The sequence below is a fragment of the Ixodes scapularis genome, unplaced genomic scaffold (genome assembly GCF_016920785.2).
Source record: "Ixodes scapularis isolate PalLabHiFi unplaced genomic scaffold, ASM1692078v2 PGA_scaffold3__209_contigs__length_174095766, whole genome shotgun sequence".
Taxonomy (NCBI): domain Eukaryota; kingdom Metazoa; phylum Arthropoda; class Arachnida; order Ixodida; family Ixodidae; genus Ixodes; species Ixodes scapularis.
The window spans coordinates 22116390-22129891 of NW_024609868.1; the positions used below are offsets into that span (position 1 = coordinate 22116390).

Here is a 13502-nt window from a genome sequence, read left to right on the forward strand (position 1 = left end):
CCCGGGCTGACGGCGAGCTTCCACAGTTCCTTTGCAACGGGCATTCCGCACCATCATGATTTGTCGGTCTTAGGGCCGGTTGCATCAACGCCGCTTACCTTAACCCAAAGCGGCACTTTCCTAAGCCGGCTTAGCGCCCTAAACCGAGCTCAGGTAAGCACGGGTTTAAATTCCGGTTGCACCAACGTTAAGCCGGCTTTACAGACGCGCCCCTAGCTAAACGCTGGATTTGCGTTGGGAATCTAGGGACAAACAGAGCGAATTAGGGAACGCTCAGAGGGACGAGTACGATTGGCGGAGAGGAATCACATGATGTAAAAAAAAAAAAAAACTGCCGTAGTAGTCGTCGTAGGCGTCGGCTTTTCGCAGTATTTCTTGGGTGAGTAACAAATTAAAGGTCTACAAATTCAATCATTTTTTAGTTTAACTTTCAATAACAGAAGTCAAAGCTTCAAATAAACAAGAATGTTCTTACATATGTGATTGTGTGTTTAATATCAGTTGATAACAGAATATTTTGACAGTGGTTGTAGTTTTCGTGCTCACATTTTGAGGTGAAGGAGCCATCGGGGACTCTACTCGCTACATCGCTGAAGACAAAACATCATCGATATAAGTAGGCAGGTAAGAGGAGTACTAAAATCAAGTCAAGCCTAAGACCGGTGAAGTTCAAAACAGTGACGAACTAGCCACGGCAGCTGCGAAAATGCCCGGAAATCGTCGAATAGAAGTCGTCGAGAGGTCAAGTCACGAGGCCTTGCATCGACGGTACTCGTTGCTATCAGCAAGGTGACAGAACTGCACTGTACCGTCTTTGAACATCCGCTGCAGCCTCAACCGGACTTCAGTTTCACACTGTCGAGTTCAGAAAAAAAAAACTCCCACTAGTACATCACATCGTGCCGATAAGAACAGTCGTCTCTTCGCATCGCCTGCCCCAGCCTGCCCCGATACAGCAATGAACGAATCTAGCATAGCAGTCGTTACGATTTGTCGTCGCCACGAATGAAAGATATGAAGCAAAATATTCCTAAAAAATCGCGATCACCAAAAAAGTTACGGTTATGGAACGATACAGTTTTCTGAAGCCAAGATTCTACTCGCGAGATTAGGAAATTCACTGAAGATTGTCTTAAAACTCGGAAAACGAAAGAAATTCAATTTTCGTTGTTTTATTACTTAAAAGCGCCGCAATCTAATGCGAACGGCAGAGGTGTCGACAATCAGCTGATCGCCGAGATCATGTACTGCCACTATTCAACGCGCTGATCGAATTGAAGGATACGTGCTGCAAGTGTAAATAAACAAGGTGGTAAATAACAATACGTTACGGTTATGCGAAAATTAGTAAGTACATACGAAAAAGCTCGTTGACAGAAGAACCAACGGGAAGACAGACGTGAGCCCCGTGAGCCCCACAGACCCACAGCTCCGTACGTATTTGGTTAGGGCTAACACGCCCTGAGAGTGGAGAGCTGACTTTAAAACAGGGGTCGATAAACACTTCACGCGACAATATTTTGCATCCTTGTCACAATCGAAGGTCATTTTGTCGAGACTTTCACGCTGATGTAGCCTAAAACATATTGCACAACCAATTTCGTCCACCGCGTCGACCGCGACAAACCGGCCGCCATGTTTTTAATCCAGGATTAAGAAACAACCCAAAGCAAAGCGCCGAATGTTGAGCGCTCAAGTTAAGCCTAGTTTAGTGCTAGGCTTAGCGATAAGCGAGTTTGGTGCAACCGAACGAAACCGAAACTAAGCTTAGGTTCCCGGGTAAGCTCCGCTTTGCGCTAAGCGGCGTTGGTGCAACCGGCCCTTAGTAGGCTACTAAAGGGGCACTGACACCCCAAAGGTAGTATTTTTTGACGTCTAAAACGATGCCCAACTTTAATCATAGATACGCAAAAAAAAAAATACCACAACACGAAAAAACATTTTCCCACGCGTCTTTTTATATTTGGCGCTGCTCTCTCCCTCTTCTCACCTCCCCGCGTCTTTTTATTTGTGACGTCAAAACTTACGAAATTTAGAAGCTGTGTAAGCGACATTTCTATCGTATTTATTAACGGCATTCTTACAACTTTTTTTAACGCAATTGCGAACGCATTGCGGCCCTTCGTTTAGAAATACCGAAAATCAAAGTCCGGAGTGATGTCACCTCCCGCCTTTTTATCCTGCCTCGGAAAACATGGCAGCATTTGCACATGAACAGGAAAATGGGACGAAGCTCTCTTTTTGAGGTGCCCGACGACCTCTCAGATTTCGAAAAGGAAATCCTCAAACGGTCAAAACAACTAGGTTTGGTGTCTGTGTACCGTAGTTTCGGTTGTGACTCCGCCGGGGCAGCTTTTCACGCAGAACCGGCGCGACGCAGCCGCTCACGTCGCCCACAAAAGTCTACTGCACGTTCTCTTCGATCTCACACCATTTCAACGAATTTGAGATCGCTGAAAGGGCCCTAAAAGTACTTCAAAAGTGAAGCGTCGTCTGCTCACGGCAACAGGCGGCAACAAGGAGGCGAGCGGCCGATCGCGGGACGCGGACGAACACGGCACTTCGGGTCGGGGCGGAGGCGTGAGAGAAACTCGAGTTGCAGGACGGCCCTATCTTGGACGCGTGGGAACTTCAAATACGAATTAAAAAAAAACAACTTTTTTTTAAATTTTATTTTGAGTTCCGAAGTTTCGAATTTTGAGGGTATACCCGGCATTGTTTTCAATCGTTTCAGATAATAAAAAAATAATAAAAAACGATTTTGACCTTTCCGTGGTTTTTTAATGTCAGCTCGATTTGAGCATGCGCTCCAAACATCGCCCTCAAATATGGCGTCGAGTGATTACCCACCATTGGCTCTGCAGAAGCAGATTTTGGAAAACAAAAAAATTATTAATTTGTTGAACTTTTTTTTTTTTGTGGTAGTTTGTTTTCGGATGATTTTTTTTAAATGGAAGTTTAGCTGATTTTAAAAGAAGCTCTCGCTTTATCTTTTTCTTTCTTGTTGAGGCAAAGATTTGCGCCCCGAACGGCCCTAGTCTTGAAAAAGGGAACGAACAGTGGTTCAAAAATCCGGATAGAAAAGTCATGGTGGTGTTGTGCCCCTTCCTTATACACCCATCCATTGCCTATAATCCAGTCGAATAATGCCGAGGAACTGCGCTATGGACGGATGCGCGACGTCTGATGAATAACGTGTTACAGGCCTTGATGGGTGACGTGAAGGATAACCCAAACTTCTTTCTCCCTAGACAATTGCTTCCTAAAATAAAAATAATCACCCGTCACTAAAAAAAAAAAAATATATATCGTCCGTGTTTTTGCAGATTTTAATTGTTCCCATCTTTCCCAACACACTCAGCACAGCCACCGTGCAACGTCATGTTGAAGATAAGAAAAAAAAACATAAAATTTAGAGCCAGGAGGTGGCTGATGCCTCGTCACTAACACTGTCGGGATCTCTTTTTTTTTTCTTTTTTTTCTTTATGTCAGTGGCGTAATGCGTTTACAATCGTCGTAAAAAAAAGACATACTTCGTATTAATGTCACTATCAATTCTTACAAACATGCGACTTGCAACATATCTTTTTTTTTTTTGTAATGCCTTCGTATCTTACGTTATTAAAAAAAAGACGAGGGGCAATTAAGATTGGGGGAGGATGACGCGGAGTTTCGGCCTACTTCTTCGCCTGCAAATATATTTTATTTTTCGCGTTGAAATATTTTTTTACCGTTCTGTCGCATGTGAAGCATTTGAGATCATAAAAAAAATTTAGCGATGTTGGGGATGTCTGTGCCTTGGTGCCGTCGCGTACACCGTGTTGCATTTACACCATAAACATCAAACTCCAAAACCAGCGAGTAGAAATGGCCTCAGCTGACGCCGCATCGGGGCCGTCTCTTGCGCTGAAGCTTTGAACAGATGGTGGTGCCCACTCTTTGGGTAGTACAAGCTCTCCTGATTATGCCTCGCACTAAAAGCGATCTTGCTAAGCTTTATATATATATATATATATTGTTGTTGTTACACTTTATTAAGATAAGGATGGCGCGACGGCCTGGAGGGGACGGTTTACAGGGGGGATTAAAGAAAACGAGAATTAAGGTTATATCCTTCGGTCAATGCCCGTCGCGCGCGCAAAGTCTCAGAGGGACAGCAGCGTCTCTTTCGCACAGGCACTACTCTTGGGGTTAATCCAGTCCTCGTAGGCACGCACACTGGGGTCTAGAAAACAACTCCGTTCAGTTTGGAGCCCCGCATACTCTCACAGTAGATGTCAGACCGTAGGGGGAACACCTGTAGAACATGTAGAGCAGGTCACCGCCGGGCTGGGAGCCTCGGTTGACTGCGCTGACTCTCTCTTTCTATATATATATATTGTCACGGGTGGTGACCAAAATAACAATAAATAAACAGGAAGAAATAAACGTTTAATGTGGCGAACTTGTGCCAAAACAAGAAGGGAATAGAAAATAATAACAAAGCGTCGCGAGCGTCGAAGTCGGCGAGACAGCAGGATCGAGTGCTGTAGCGAAACTGACTCCGGCTTTCCACGCGGAGCCGCTTTTGTACACGCGTGGGCTTCTGGAGCATTCGGCGTAGAAGGTTCGGCGCGTAGAACATTCTTTTCGTTTTCCCGTCAACGTGGGCGTTCCGAGAAGGTGAACCGTTCAAGATTTAAGCAGCTAAGCAGGCCGGCGCTCTCTTAATGCCCGCTCGAAGCGTGTTAAACTTTTTAATTAGGTACGCTTCCCTTTGCTCCCTTTCGCGTGCTGAATCCTGATTGAAGTATAGTTACAAATAATTTGTTTATGTCGTGTTGATTGAGACACATATGTTTGGAGAGTGGGAGTTCGGGGAGTGTGTTAAGGTGGGTCTTATGATTGTTAAATCTTTGACGGAAGGGGAGATCAGTCTGTCCAATATACTGCATGTTTCATACCCGGCAGTGCAACAGAGAGACAACATTAGCTGAGTTACAGTTATAATTTCCGTTTATCCTAAAGGTGAAGTCCGAATTTGTACTTTTTGCCTCCACGGATTCCGTCATGTGGCTACACACTTTGCACCGCGGCACCCGGCATGGCCGAGATCGCAGGAACTCCTCATGGGTGGTTTTGGATCTTAGTAGCATATATAAATATATATATATAGTAGTGTTGAAGAACAAAAAAAAAAAACACCTTTTAGCCTTCAAAATTGGCAAGATTCAACGCCGTAAAACAATCAAGAGTGCGGGATTCATTCCACCAACGTTATACTCAGAAGCTCCGCCTTCAGCACGAGCTCGCTGGCTTCCGCAGTGCTTTGGTTGCACGTGCCTGAGCGTTCGCACTTGTGTTAGCGAGGGTAGAAAGCTCGCGCTTAAGGCGAAGCTACACTCTGAGCGGTGACGTCAAAATGCCTGGCGTCGCAACGCTTCTTTTTCTTTTCCTTTTTGTTTTACTTTGCAAAGCGTGAAATGGCGCCTATGGGCTAACGATCTTAACGCCTCGGCTTTGATCTGTGCTATGGCGACGTTCGAAAGTTAGCTTTCTTTTTTTTTCTCCTGATCGCGTTCCACACCAGAGCAGGCACGTACGCTCCTACACGTATGATAATGTGCGACGCGCAAGTTTCTACTACCCAAAACGTGTAGTTTTTCGCAGTGTCCCCTGGGCAACGCAAAAGGCATATTGTTGTCTCGGCGCGCACAGCACGTATGCATTCTGGGCATTAGATTCGCACCACCAAATTCATTTTTGTTTTCCCGGGAAGGAGGAGTAGGAGTGACCACCAGCGTGATGCTGTCCCAGCGGCGTCACCTTGGGCAAAGGAAGGTTCAATTCACTTCTCCCCCACCAGCTTTCGTTTTAAGGTCTTATCGGCTGGTGTGCCTGTTCTCTTATATCTTGCCCACATCTGGTCACTTATCTATACAAATCTTTCTAAATCGCGGTTTCTGAAAGCCAAAACTAACAAATTAAACGAGCGAATTGTTTTTCGATCAAGGGGGAGACCGTCTTTGATTTCGAAGGTAACGTAGAACGCCCTGTGCCGAGGGATAAATGCTAAATACAAGCATGGCAGATTAGGTTCGCCTTCTTAATGGCGTAAACAGATTACTGCGCATCGACAACGTGCATTAAATGAGACGCGAGAGGACTGAGCGGTCGTCACTTACATGCTTGACAGTGCCCGACAAGGATATTCGATCCGCCTTCTTCGGTGTTCTATCCCATCTGATCAACGGTTGGCTCGTTTTGGCCCTGACCGTTTCTTCACGCGAGGATGGCGCGCTACCTCCTCTTCTTCTCGATCGTCAACCGCAAACAGTGTTTAGTCGAAGTCACCTCCAGAATAAAATTTTAAGAACGACTAAATTATATTTAAAAAAAAACAATAAATGCAATCAATCTGACTTTTTATCGTGCTAATGTTGCGGGGAGTTTAGCGTTCAGCACTGCTGTACGTGGAGTGTTAGCTCGTGATATGAAACCACAAAGCCGCCCGACCACCGGAAACATGACTGGCTGCTTGCCTTCGCTAAAGGCTTTAGCCTTCGCGCGGGCAGGGAGCCCCCCCCCCCCCCCCCCCCCCCTTGTGCATATTTTTTTCTGTACTTTTTGTCCCATCTCTCTCCCCCACCGCTTCATATGTCTACAATCAAGAGACACGGCGGCTCATTTATTTCATTTCATGTAAATAGAAGGTTTCAACGAAAACTCGGTCGTCTGCGAACACGTCCGCCGATGACCCTGGCGAGTGTGTGGGTCTCACTTTCACCGAAACCGAGCTAAGCCTTTAAATTTCACCAGGTAAAATTAACCACCACAATGCACATTTGGTGAAAGTTCGAGCTTTCTACGTGCAGGCATCGATTTTTCCGGCTCGACTTACAGCGCTGGGTTGCATAGTGGACACTCCACAAACTATATGTTATTACGTTGCTTTTAGCGACTACAGTGTTGGAAGAAGTGGAGAAAGATCTTCTGGAGGTCTCCGGGTGTCAGCGGACGTTTCACTAAGAGACTTCTTCAGTTCTAGCGAAACGTAATCTGCTGCCTTGAGGCTCGCAGGAAGCTCCTTTAAATCTCCGTATTAGTGTTAATCAAATAACAAAATTCAAAGCCCAGTAATTAGAACTCGAAATAATATAACAAAAACACATAATCTTCCATTGCTTTCAACTTGGGCAAGCGTTCACTTTATTGCGGTGACTTCTATCGAAAACCGGCAGGCCCTAACTCAAAGCCGAAGGCCTGGTGTTCCCCTCCGAAGTCGATGGGCTGGAAGTCCACGAGTGGCAGTGTCGCTGGTCGCTTGGTTTTGAAGTCGAAAATTGTCTTGCCGTCCCTGTACTGTGAATAATTAAACAAATTGTAGGGCGCTTAAGCTTCTTCGCCTTTAAGAGCGGAACGCGATAGCGTTATCGGGCCCCGTTCGCATCGCCTTTTCATTCCGTTCTCGTGCTCTTCCTGCCAGTGAGCAGGAAGTACGGCGGACGTGGCCTCGTCAGTAGCGTGTCTGGCTCGCAACTGAGGAAAGGTCGTGAGTTCGAATTGCGCCTATAGCTCTTCAAATTTCATGTTAAGGAAAATGAATTATTTGATAAAGTGAAATCATTTGAGACATGCGGAGCCCTTTGATGAACATTACATGTCGTTTCTTTTTTTAATCACGTTCATTCCACGCGTGATGTCACGTTTCACGTAAGTGTTGTGGTTTGTTCGAAATTCTTGGGCGAGGTCATGTGGCTGTGAAGTAATGACCCTACCGACCAATCAGGATTTTCCCGTCACAACGCCACCGACGCCGACTTTTCTGCGACACAAAATATCTTAACGCTGTCGCGTTAAAAAGAAAAATTAGTAGCGCAGTGATTAAAGTCGTTTTTGCTCCGACAGCGTGTCAGAACAGGCGAGTGTCTTCGAAAGGATAAAGTCGAAAGAAAATTTACTCTAACAACTTGGTCCATGTACGTAGTCTTTGATTCACGAGGTTGAGTGTTTTTTCGTTTAGATCATTTGGTTTCTATCACAGCCATTAGAGCGAAAATATTGGAGTTTCATAGGCTGCCACAGGGTGGCTTTGACTTTTGAGAAGGGTATATTGAATGACTTGCTAGGGCTGCTGATGGCGCTGTTTCAGAATGATGTCCGAAGCTTTAGCACAAGCGAACATTGGCCAATTTTAGAAGAAGCTGAATATATATATATATATATATATATATATATATATATATATATATTAGCGGAGTTAATTCCGCTGTTCTTTTATGTTATGGGATGAGTTTTAGAGGTAACTGTAAAAATAACCTAAAGCCGTTCTACCTAAAACCCCTCTATCCTGGGAAAAGTGGCGCCATTTATTGTTCCGGAAATGCTGGAGACACGTTCCCCGCGCCACTTCTGGGAAGAACATTGCGTCTGAAATCTAGCTCAGCGCTGCGCTGTGCCGCCATTATCTTCCCAAGGGCTCCAAGTTGCACGCCCCTCGTGCATCGACGCACCTTGCGCTACTTTTAAAACATGAAAGGGCTTTAGTTCGACCAAGCCATTCTGAACTAGGAGGTGGGAAACTTTCATTGCGCCGTTATATTTGTCTATTGTCATTTGGTAGTTATAGAATAGTGGGCCTCCACGCTTTGGGTCTTCTAAACAACTTGGGGCGTCGCACTGCGCATGCAAAGTGCAACGCGCCTAGCTGTTTGGGGGACCAAATTTTTAGGACCCCTTATACTAAACCTCTCTACTGATGACAACGGCGCCTACTCACCTGGCAGTCATCCAAGGATACCATAGGACTGTTTTTCTTATACGTCATCAGCTGTTCGTTGTGACCCAAGAACCGAAGCGCGTTTCCGTGGTCCTTGGTTTTCTGGCTGTACCAGGCGTTCACGTTGGTGCAGACGAGCGTGAAATTCTGGTAGCCCTCAGTGCTCAGAAGGGTAAGGAACCGAAGCTGAACATCCCCGATCGTGCCGTACCTCAGCTTGAAGCCTCCCTTGAGCTCACTGAACCACGACGTCTTGTTCTTCGCGTCCCGCGTCCCCTTGTCCCACTTGGACAAACGGACGGAGCTCACGTCTCCGTCCGCGTACACGCACGAATCTCCGCCGGACGTAATGCCGCAGAAGACGCGGACGGCGTCGTCTGCGACGCCCAGGTTCGGATCTATCCAGTACCAGCCGTCTTCGAAGTCCGGATGTGCGAACTGGAGGTCGCGACACGTCCTGGCGGGGTTGCGTTTGGAGCCCACGGGATGCCGGAGATGCTCGATTTCCTTACGCAGTACGTAAACGTTGGCGTAAATGTGGGTGAGCGTCTTGTGGATGTCGGCCGTGCGGTTCTTTTTCTGGCTTTCCGGCAGTGTAGAGTTGTCGATGGTATCTTCGTTGGCAGTGTTGTCGTAGTCCTCCTGGTTGTCCTCGCCGTCGTCGATGCTGGTTTCGGAGAGGTCGCGTTTGAAGCGAGATCGGTCTCGTTGAAAGAGCATCTCTGGTGGGATTTGGGGCCCTTCACCTGGAGGGCCCTGTAGTTGAGCCAAAAAGTCCGTTAGACGTTGATCCGAACTAAAAAATGTAACTGAACGTATCTTACACACCACCGTATAGGCGTGCTAGAGTTCGGTGTAATGTAATATGTTGTATAATGCATATATTGCGCACAAATATAAGTTGTCTTGTAGTGTCCACCACCAATTTAAAAAAAAAAAAGAACAAAAGATCTATTGGGGCCTTCGTTTCGCAATTGATATTCCATATCAGCCCTTCTCTATACAAGGAAAACATAGTGATGGCGGCGAGCTGTTTATAACCATAGGCGGTAAAGTGCATGAAATTTGCTGCGAGATATCAGCTTGTTCATAGAGTGTATTAAAGTACTATAAGCAACCATATGAAACAGAACAGACTTCCTCGCTTTCTTGACATACCTACAAATTTTGTAACATGTTATAATCCCGACGAAAGCTAGAACATAAAACTTAGATCCCAAACTACATACTGTTTAATAGTTTGAGATATAACGAATATTGTGGGAGCCGCGAAACTGGAAAGAAGATTAACCGTTCATTTCGTGTTATTGCCAATAGTACAGGTACGGGAGAGAGCAGACTCCTTGCGTATTGATTTCTTTTTTAATAAGCTTTTTTGGTTCGTTATTGTTTTGTCATGCATTCTATCGCAATCGTTGCGGTGTTATAGCAATATGTATTTAAATAAGGCCAACAAAGGATCATTTTTACTCACTCTACGACAATTATATTGCTGCCGAGTTCAAACAAAGACGTAATCGCATACAGAGACAGCTATTATCATTCGAGAATTTGAATATACCTGAAATTTGATCTTCCCAACTGTGCTATAGTTTGTATCTGTATTATGCGCCCCTGAGAATCTCACAAGATTGGTGCGGGCACTATACAGAAAAAACAAAAACAAAAATATTTTAGTACTCACCGGTTCCGAAAATCTCAGCGTAAGAAGTTATGTTTCCACACTTACAGGCGGTCCTGTCTCCCCTTTTGCCCCAGCTGGACCCTTAAATATAAGGAAACAAACGCGTTTTCACATTAGGTTATTCCCGGTGCATCTGGCAAGAAAACATGAAGATATGGCTTACCTGGACTCCCTTAGGACCAGCAATGCCTTCGGGTCCCTTAAAAATAGGGATCACACAAGCAGAAAATAAATATTCAATATTACCCGATGTAAATATTTATGGTTAAAACGCGATCGAAACAAAAACTGCTTACGGGGTCTCCCTGTGGACCGTCAGCTCCTTTCGGACCTTCTGGTCCGATGGCACCCTAATAAAGTCAGTAAACAAAGTCGTCAGATAGTTTCTAGCAACACGAAAATCTTGATGTCTTATTTGATAAGACCTGGTCTAACGTTCATCACAATCCCAATAAGTTTACTCTCGTAATACCCTGAGCTCAGTTCATCGAGACTTGTTATCCAGCAGAAATAGAACTTGAGGAAATAATTTTGTTTAGATAAATTACCGTGCTTGAGGACGTCACCTAGACTGATTTGATGTCTCGCGCTCAAGGTACACGATACATACAAGTACGTAATTAAGGCAGTTTTAATGGCAGAAACACAGAAATTGTGGCGCCCTGCAAGTTGAGCCCCATATATACACCGTTTCACCGATGGACCGTATAGCAGCCACTGCAAGCTATCCCAGCCAATCTAGCGCTGTGAATGTGCAACCGGACTACGCGCCCGGCGTGTCGCTGTGCCCTTCCCTAAAGGGCACAGGGACACGTTTTTAGAAGTCGTTCCCCAGGGAAAGACTTCTAATTTTCGGTATTAGTTCATGTCACTGAGACCGAGCTCTCATCTTTTTGCATATGCAAACCGAAATCATAATGTATTTCAGACCATACATCAACCCCTATTTCCGCAAAGAGCAGACCCTTCCCCCTTAGGTATGTATGTTTCTGTATGTGCAACATCGTCTATCTATCTCTAAGTGACTGTTTTACTTTTCTTCTTTTTTTTTCCTATTCACCGTATCCTCTGGGAGTCAATACTTAAAGACGGTGACAAGTTAGGAGTTCAGGTGAAGCTTGTTTTGCAGCTCTTTCCACTTAGCAGAGCAAACGCTGGAGAAAAGGTCACCTCCTCTCTAGCGTTTTGCCAAAGTGGAAAGAGAGGAGAGTAGCTTCCCCTGAACTCTTAACCAGGCACTGATTATAGAGTCTTGTTTTTAGGGGAAGAAAATCACGCCTGTGCTCAGCCACCTTCTTTTTTCCCCTGTGCCGTACATGACTGCCTACTTACTCCCGCAACAATCATTAATCTGTGTGCGTGTGTGCGCGTTTGCTCATTTCCGAGCTGGTATAGAACTCTGTACTTAGCTGTCAGTTCCAAGAACTGGCGGCTAGGTAAAAAACAGGCAAACAATTAAGTGTGTTCATCAATCATGCACTCGTGTGACATGACGAAAACTTAAATCTCACCCAGACAAAATCAATATTAGCAAATCGCTGAATCCCGCTCGGCTGAACTCGCGATGATCCGACATTTCGATGGAATGAGCGAAACACTCGTTGGTCGCTAGAATCGGAGCCCTGAACTCACGTACACAGTTCGTTCGCCCGTTTTGCAGACACAAATTGTGAAGGAAAATATATTTGTCCATCACAATCTGTAGAGCTACAGTATTAAATCAAAACTCGGTGTTCAGACCAGTAAACATAACTTACCCGATTGAAAGATGCTATGTAGTTCTTGGTCAACGAATGTAGCAACTTCCCAGTTTTTTGACTGAACAGGTCCGCATACAGACGCGCATCAAACTTTTCGTTGTAGGTGATCCTCACTGCTCCAGGTGCAACGCTTGCCATCGTTTCAAAAGCAAAACGCCTGGAAGTAATGAACTGTTTGGGGCACAAATATATTATTACCGACGCCACATAGACATGAAGTGTTTACTCTTAGACTGCACGTGTGCCTCTCGGTGGCACGTGCGCTGGGTAGGAGATCGAACTATTAGCAGCGAGATGTTTTGGTGGCGCCCTCCTATGGTTCCCTCTCGTGACGTCATTACCTTCCGAACAACAAGTTCGATGGTGTTTGTAAATAGCATGGTGGAAGCTTGAAAGCATTGCGCTCTTAAAGCAACATTACCAGCACCGTCCAAATGAAAGTTCTTACATTCCTCTTATTTCCGTCGATGATAAATCCTTTGCTGACGTCATAGTCAGCATTCGGCCAATCGTGGAAGGCCGACCACAGCGACGCTTTCGATCGCGCACGTCACCAATAGGGCGCGCTTTATCGAGCTTGTTGTCCACACAGCCCGGTGTCTACTAACGATCCATAACAGACATTGAAACTCGCCCAGACCGTACGTGATAGGCGAAATTCCATTTTTTTTTTAAAGCTTTACAGATTTGTTTGTGCTAGAAAAAAAAAGGTTCGAGGTACACCTAAGCTCTTATGAGTTGTGAATGCTAAAGCATGCATGTCGTTCTTCCACTCCCTTATTTCGTCTGCGGCGTACTTGCATGGGCGGCCGAGCTCGCGCTCTCCTCGCTGCGCCAACCTTGGGCATGGAGCCGTTACATCGCTCGGTGGCGAGACGCTTCGTGTTACCGGCGTGCTGGCGGCAAGGACACGCAGCGCCATGCGGTGGCGGTCATTGAAACTGACGCGCAGCTGCCAATAGGAGCCTCGTTCCTTGAAACTATGACGCGCGCAATGGGACCGAAGCCAAAATCCATGAGATTTCGGCTTCACCAATAGGAGCGGGGAAACTAGGTGCCGTTTGGCTAGGCTTTTCGCGCGGCATCGAAGCTGGGAGCCATCAGATCTCGGCTTCACTTGAAAAAAGCAGTTTAGGTGCCGTTTGGCGCGGCTTCAAATCTGATGACGTCGGCTCTTTCCAGGGTGCAGTTAATGCTTTCGTATTAAAAATTTGGTTTGTTGTCCCCACAAGTGAAGCACAGTGCTAGAGGCGTGACTATTCGATCTCCTCCCCAAGACTCCGTTCACCTTTAGACTGAG

At 45.8% G+C, this 13502-nt stretch overlaps 1 protein-coding gene across 1 annotated transcript; it reads right to left on the bottom strand.

The window, feature by feature from the left end:
- Nucleotides 1–7203: 7203 nt before the first annotated feature.
- LOC121048448 (collagen alpha-1(XI) chain) lies at nt 7204–12340 on the bottom strand. The gene is made up of 3 exons (XM_040504796.1): nt 12200–12340; nt 8759–9514; nt 7204–7341 (listed from the first exon to the last, which is right to left on the bottom strand). The coding sequence occupies exons 1-3, from the start codon at nt 12338–12340 to the stop codon at nt 7204–7206; spliced, it is 1035 nt and encodes a 344-aa protein (XP_040360730.1).
- Between the last annotated feature and the right edge of the window lie 1162 nt (nt 12341–13502).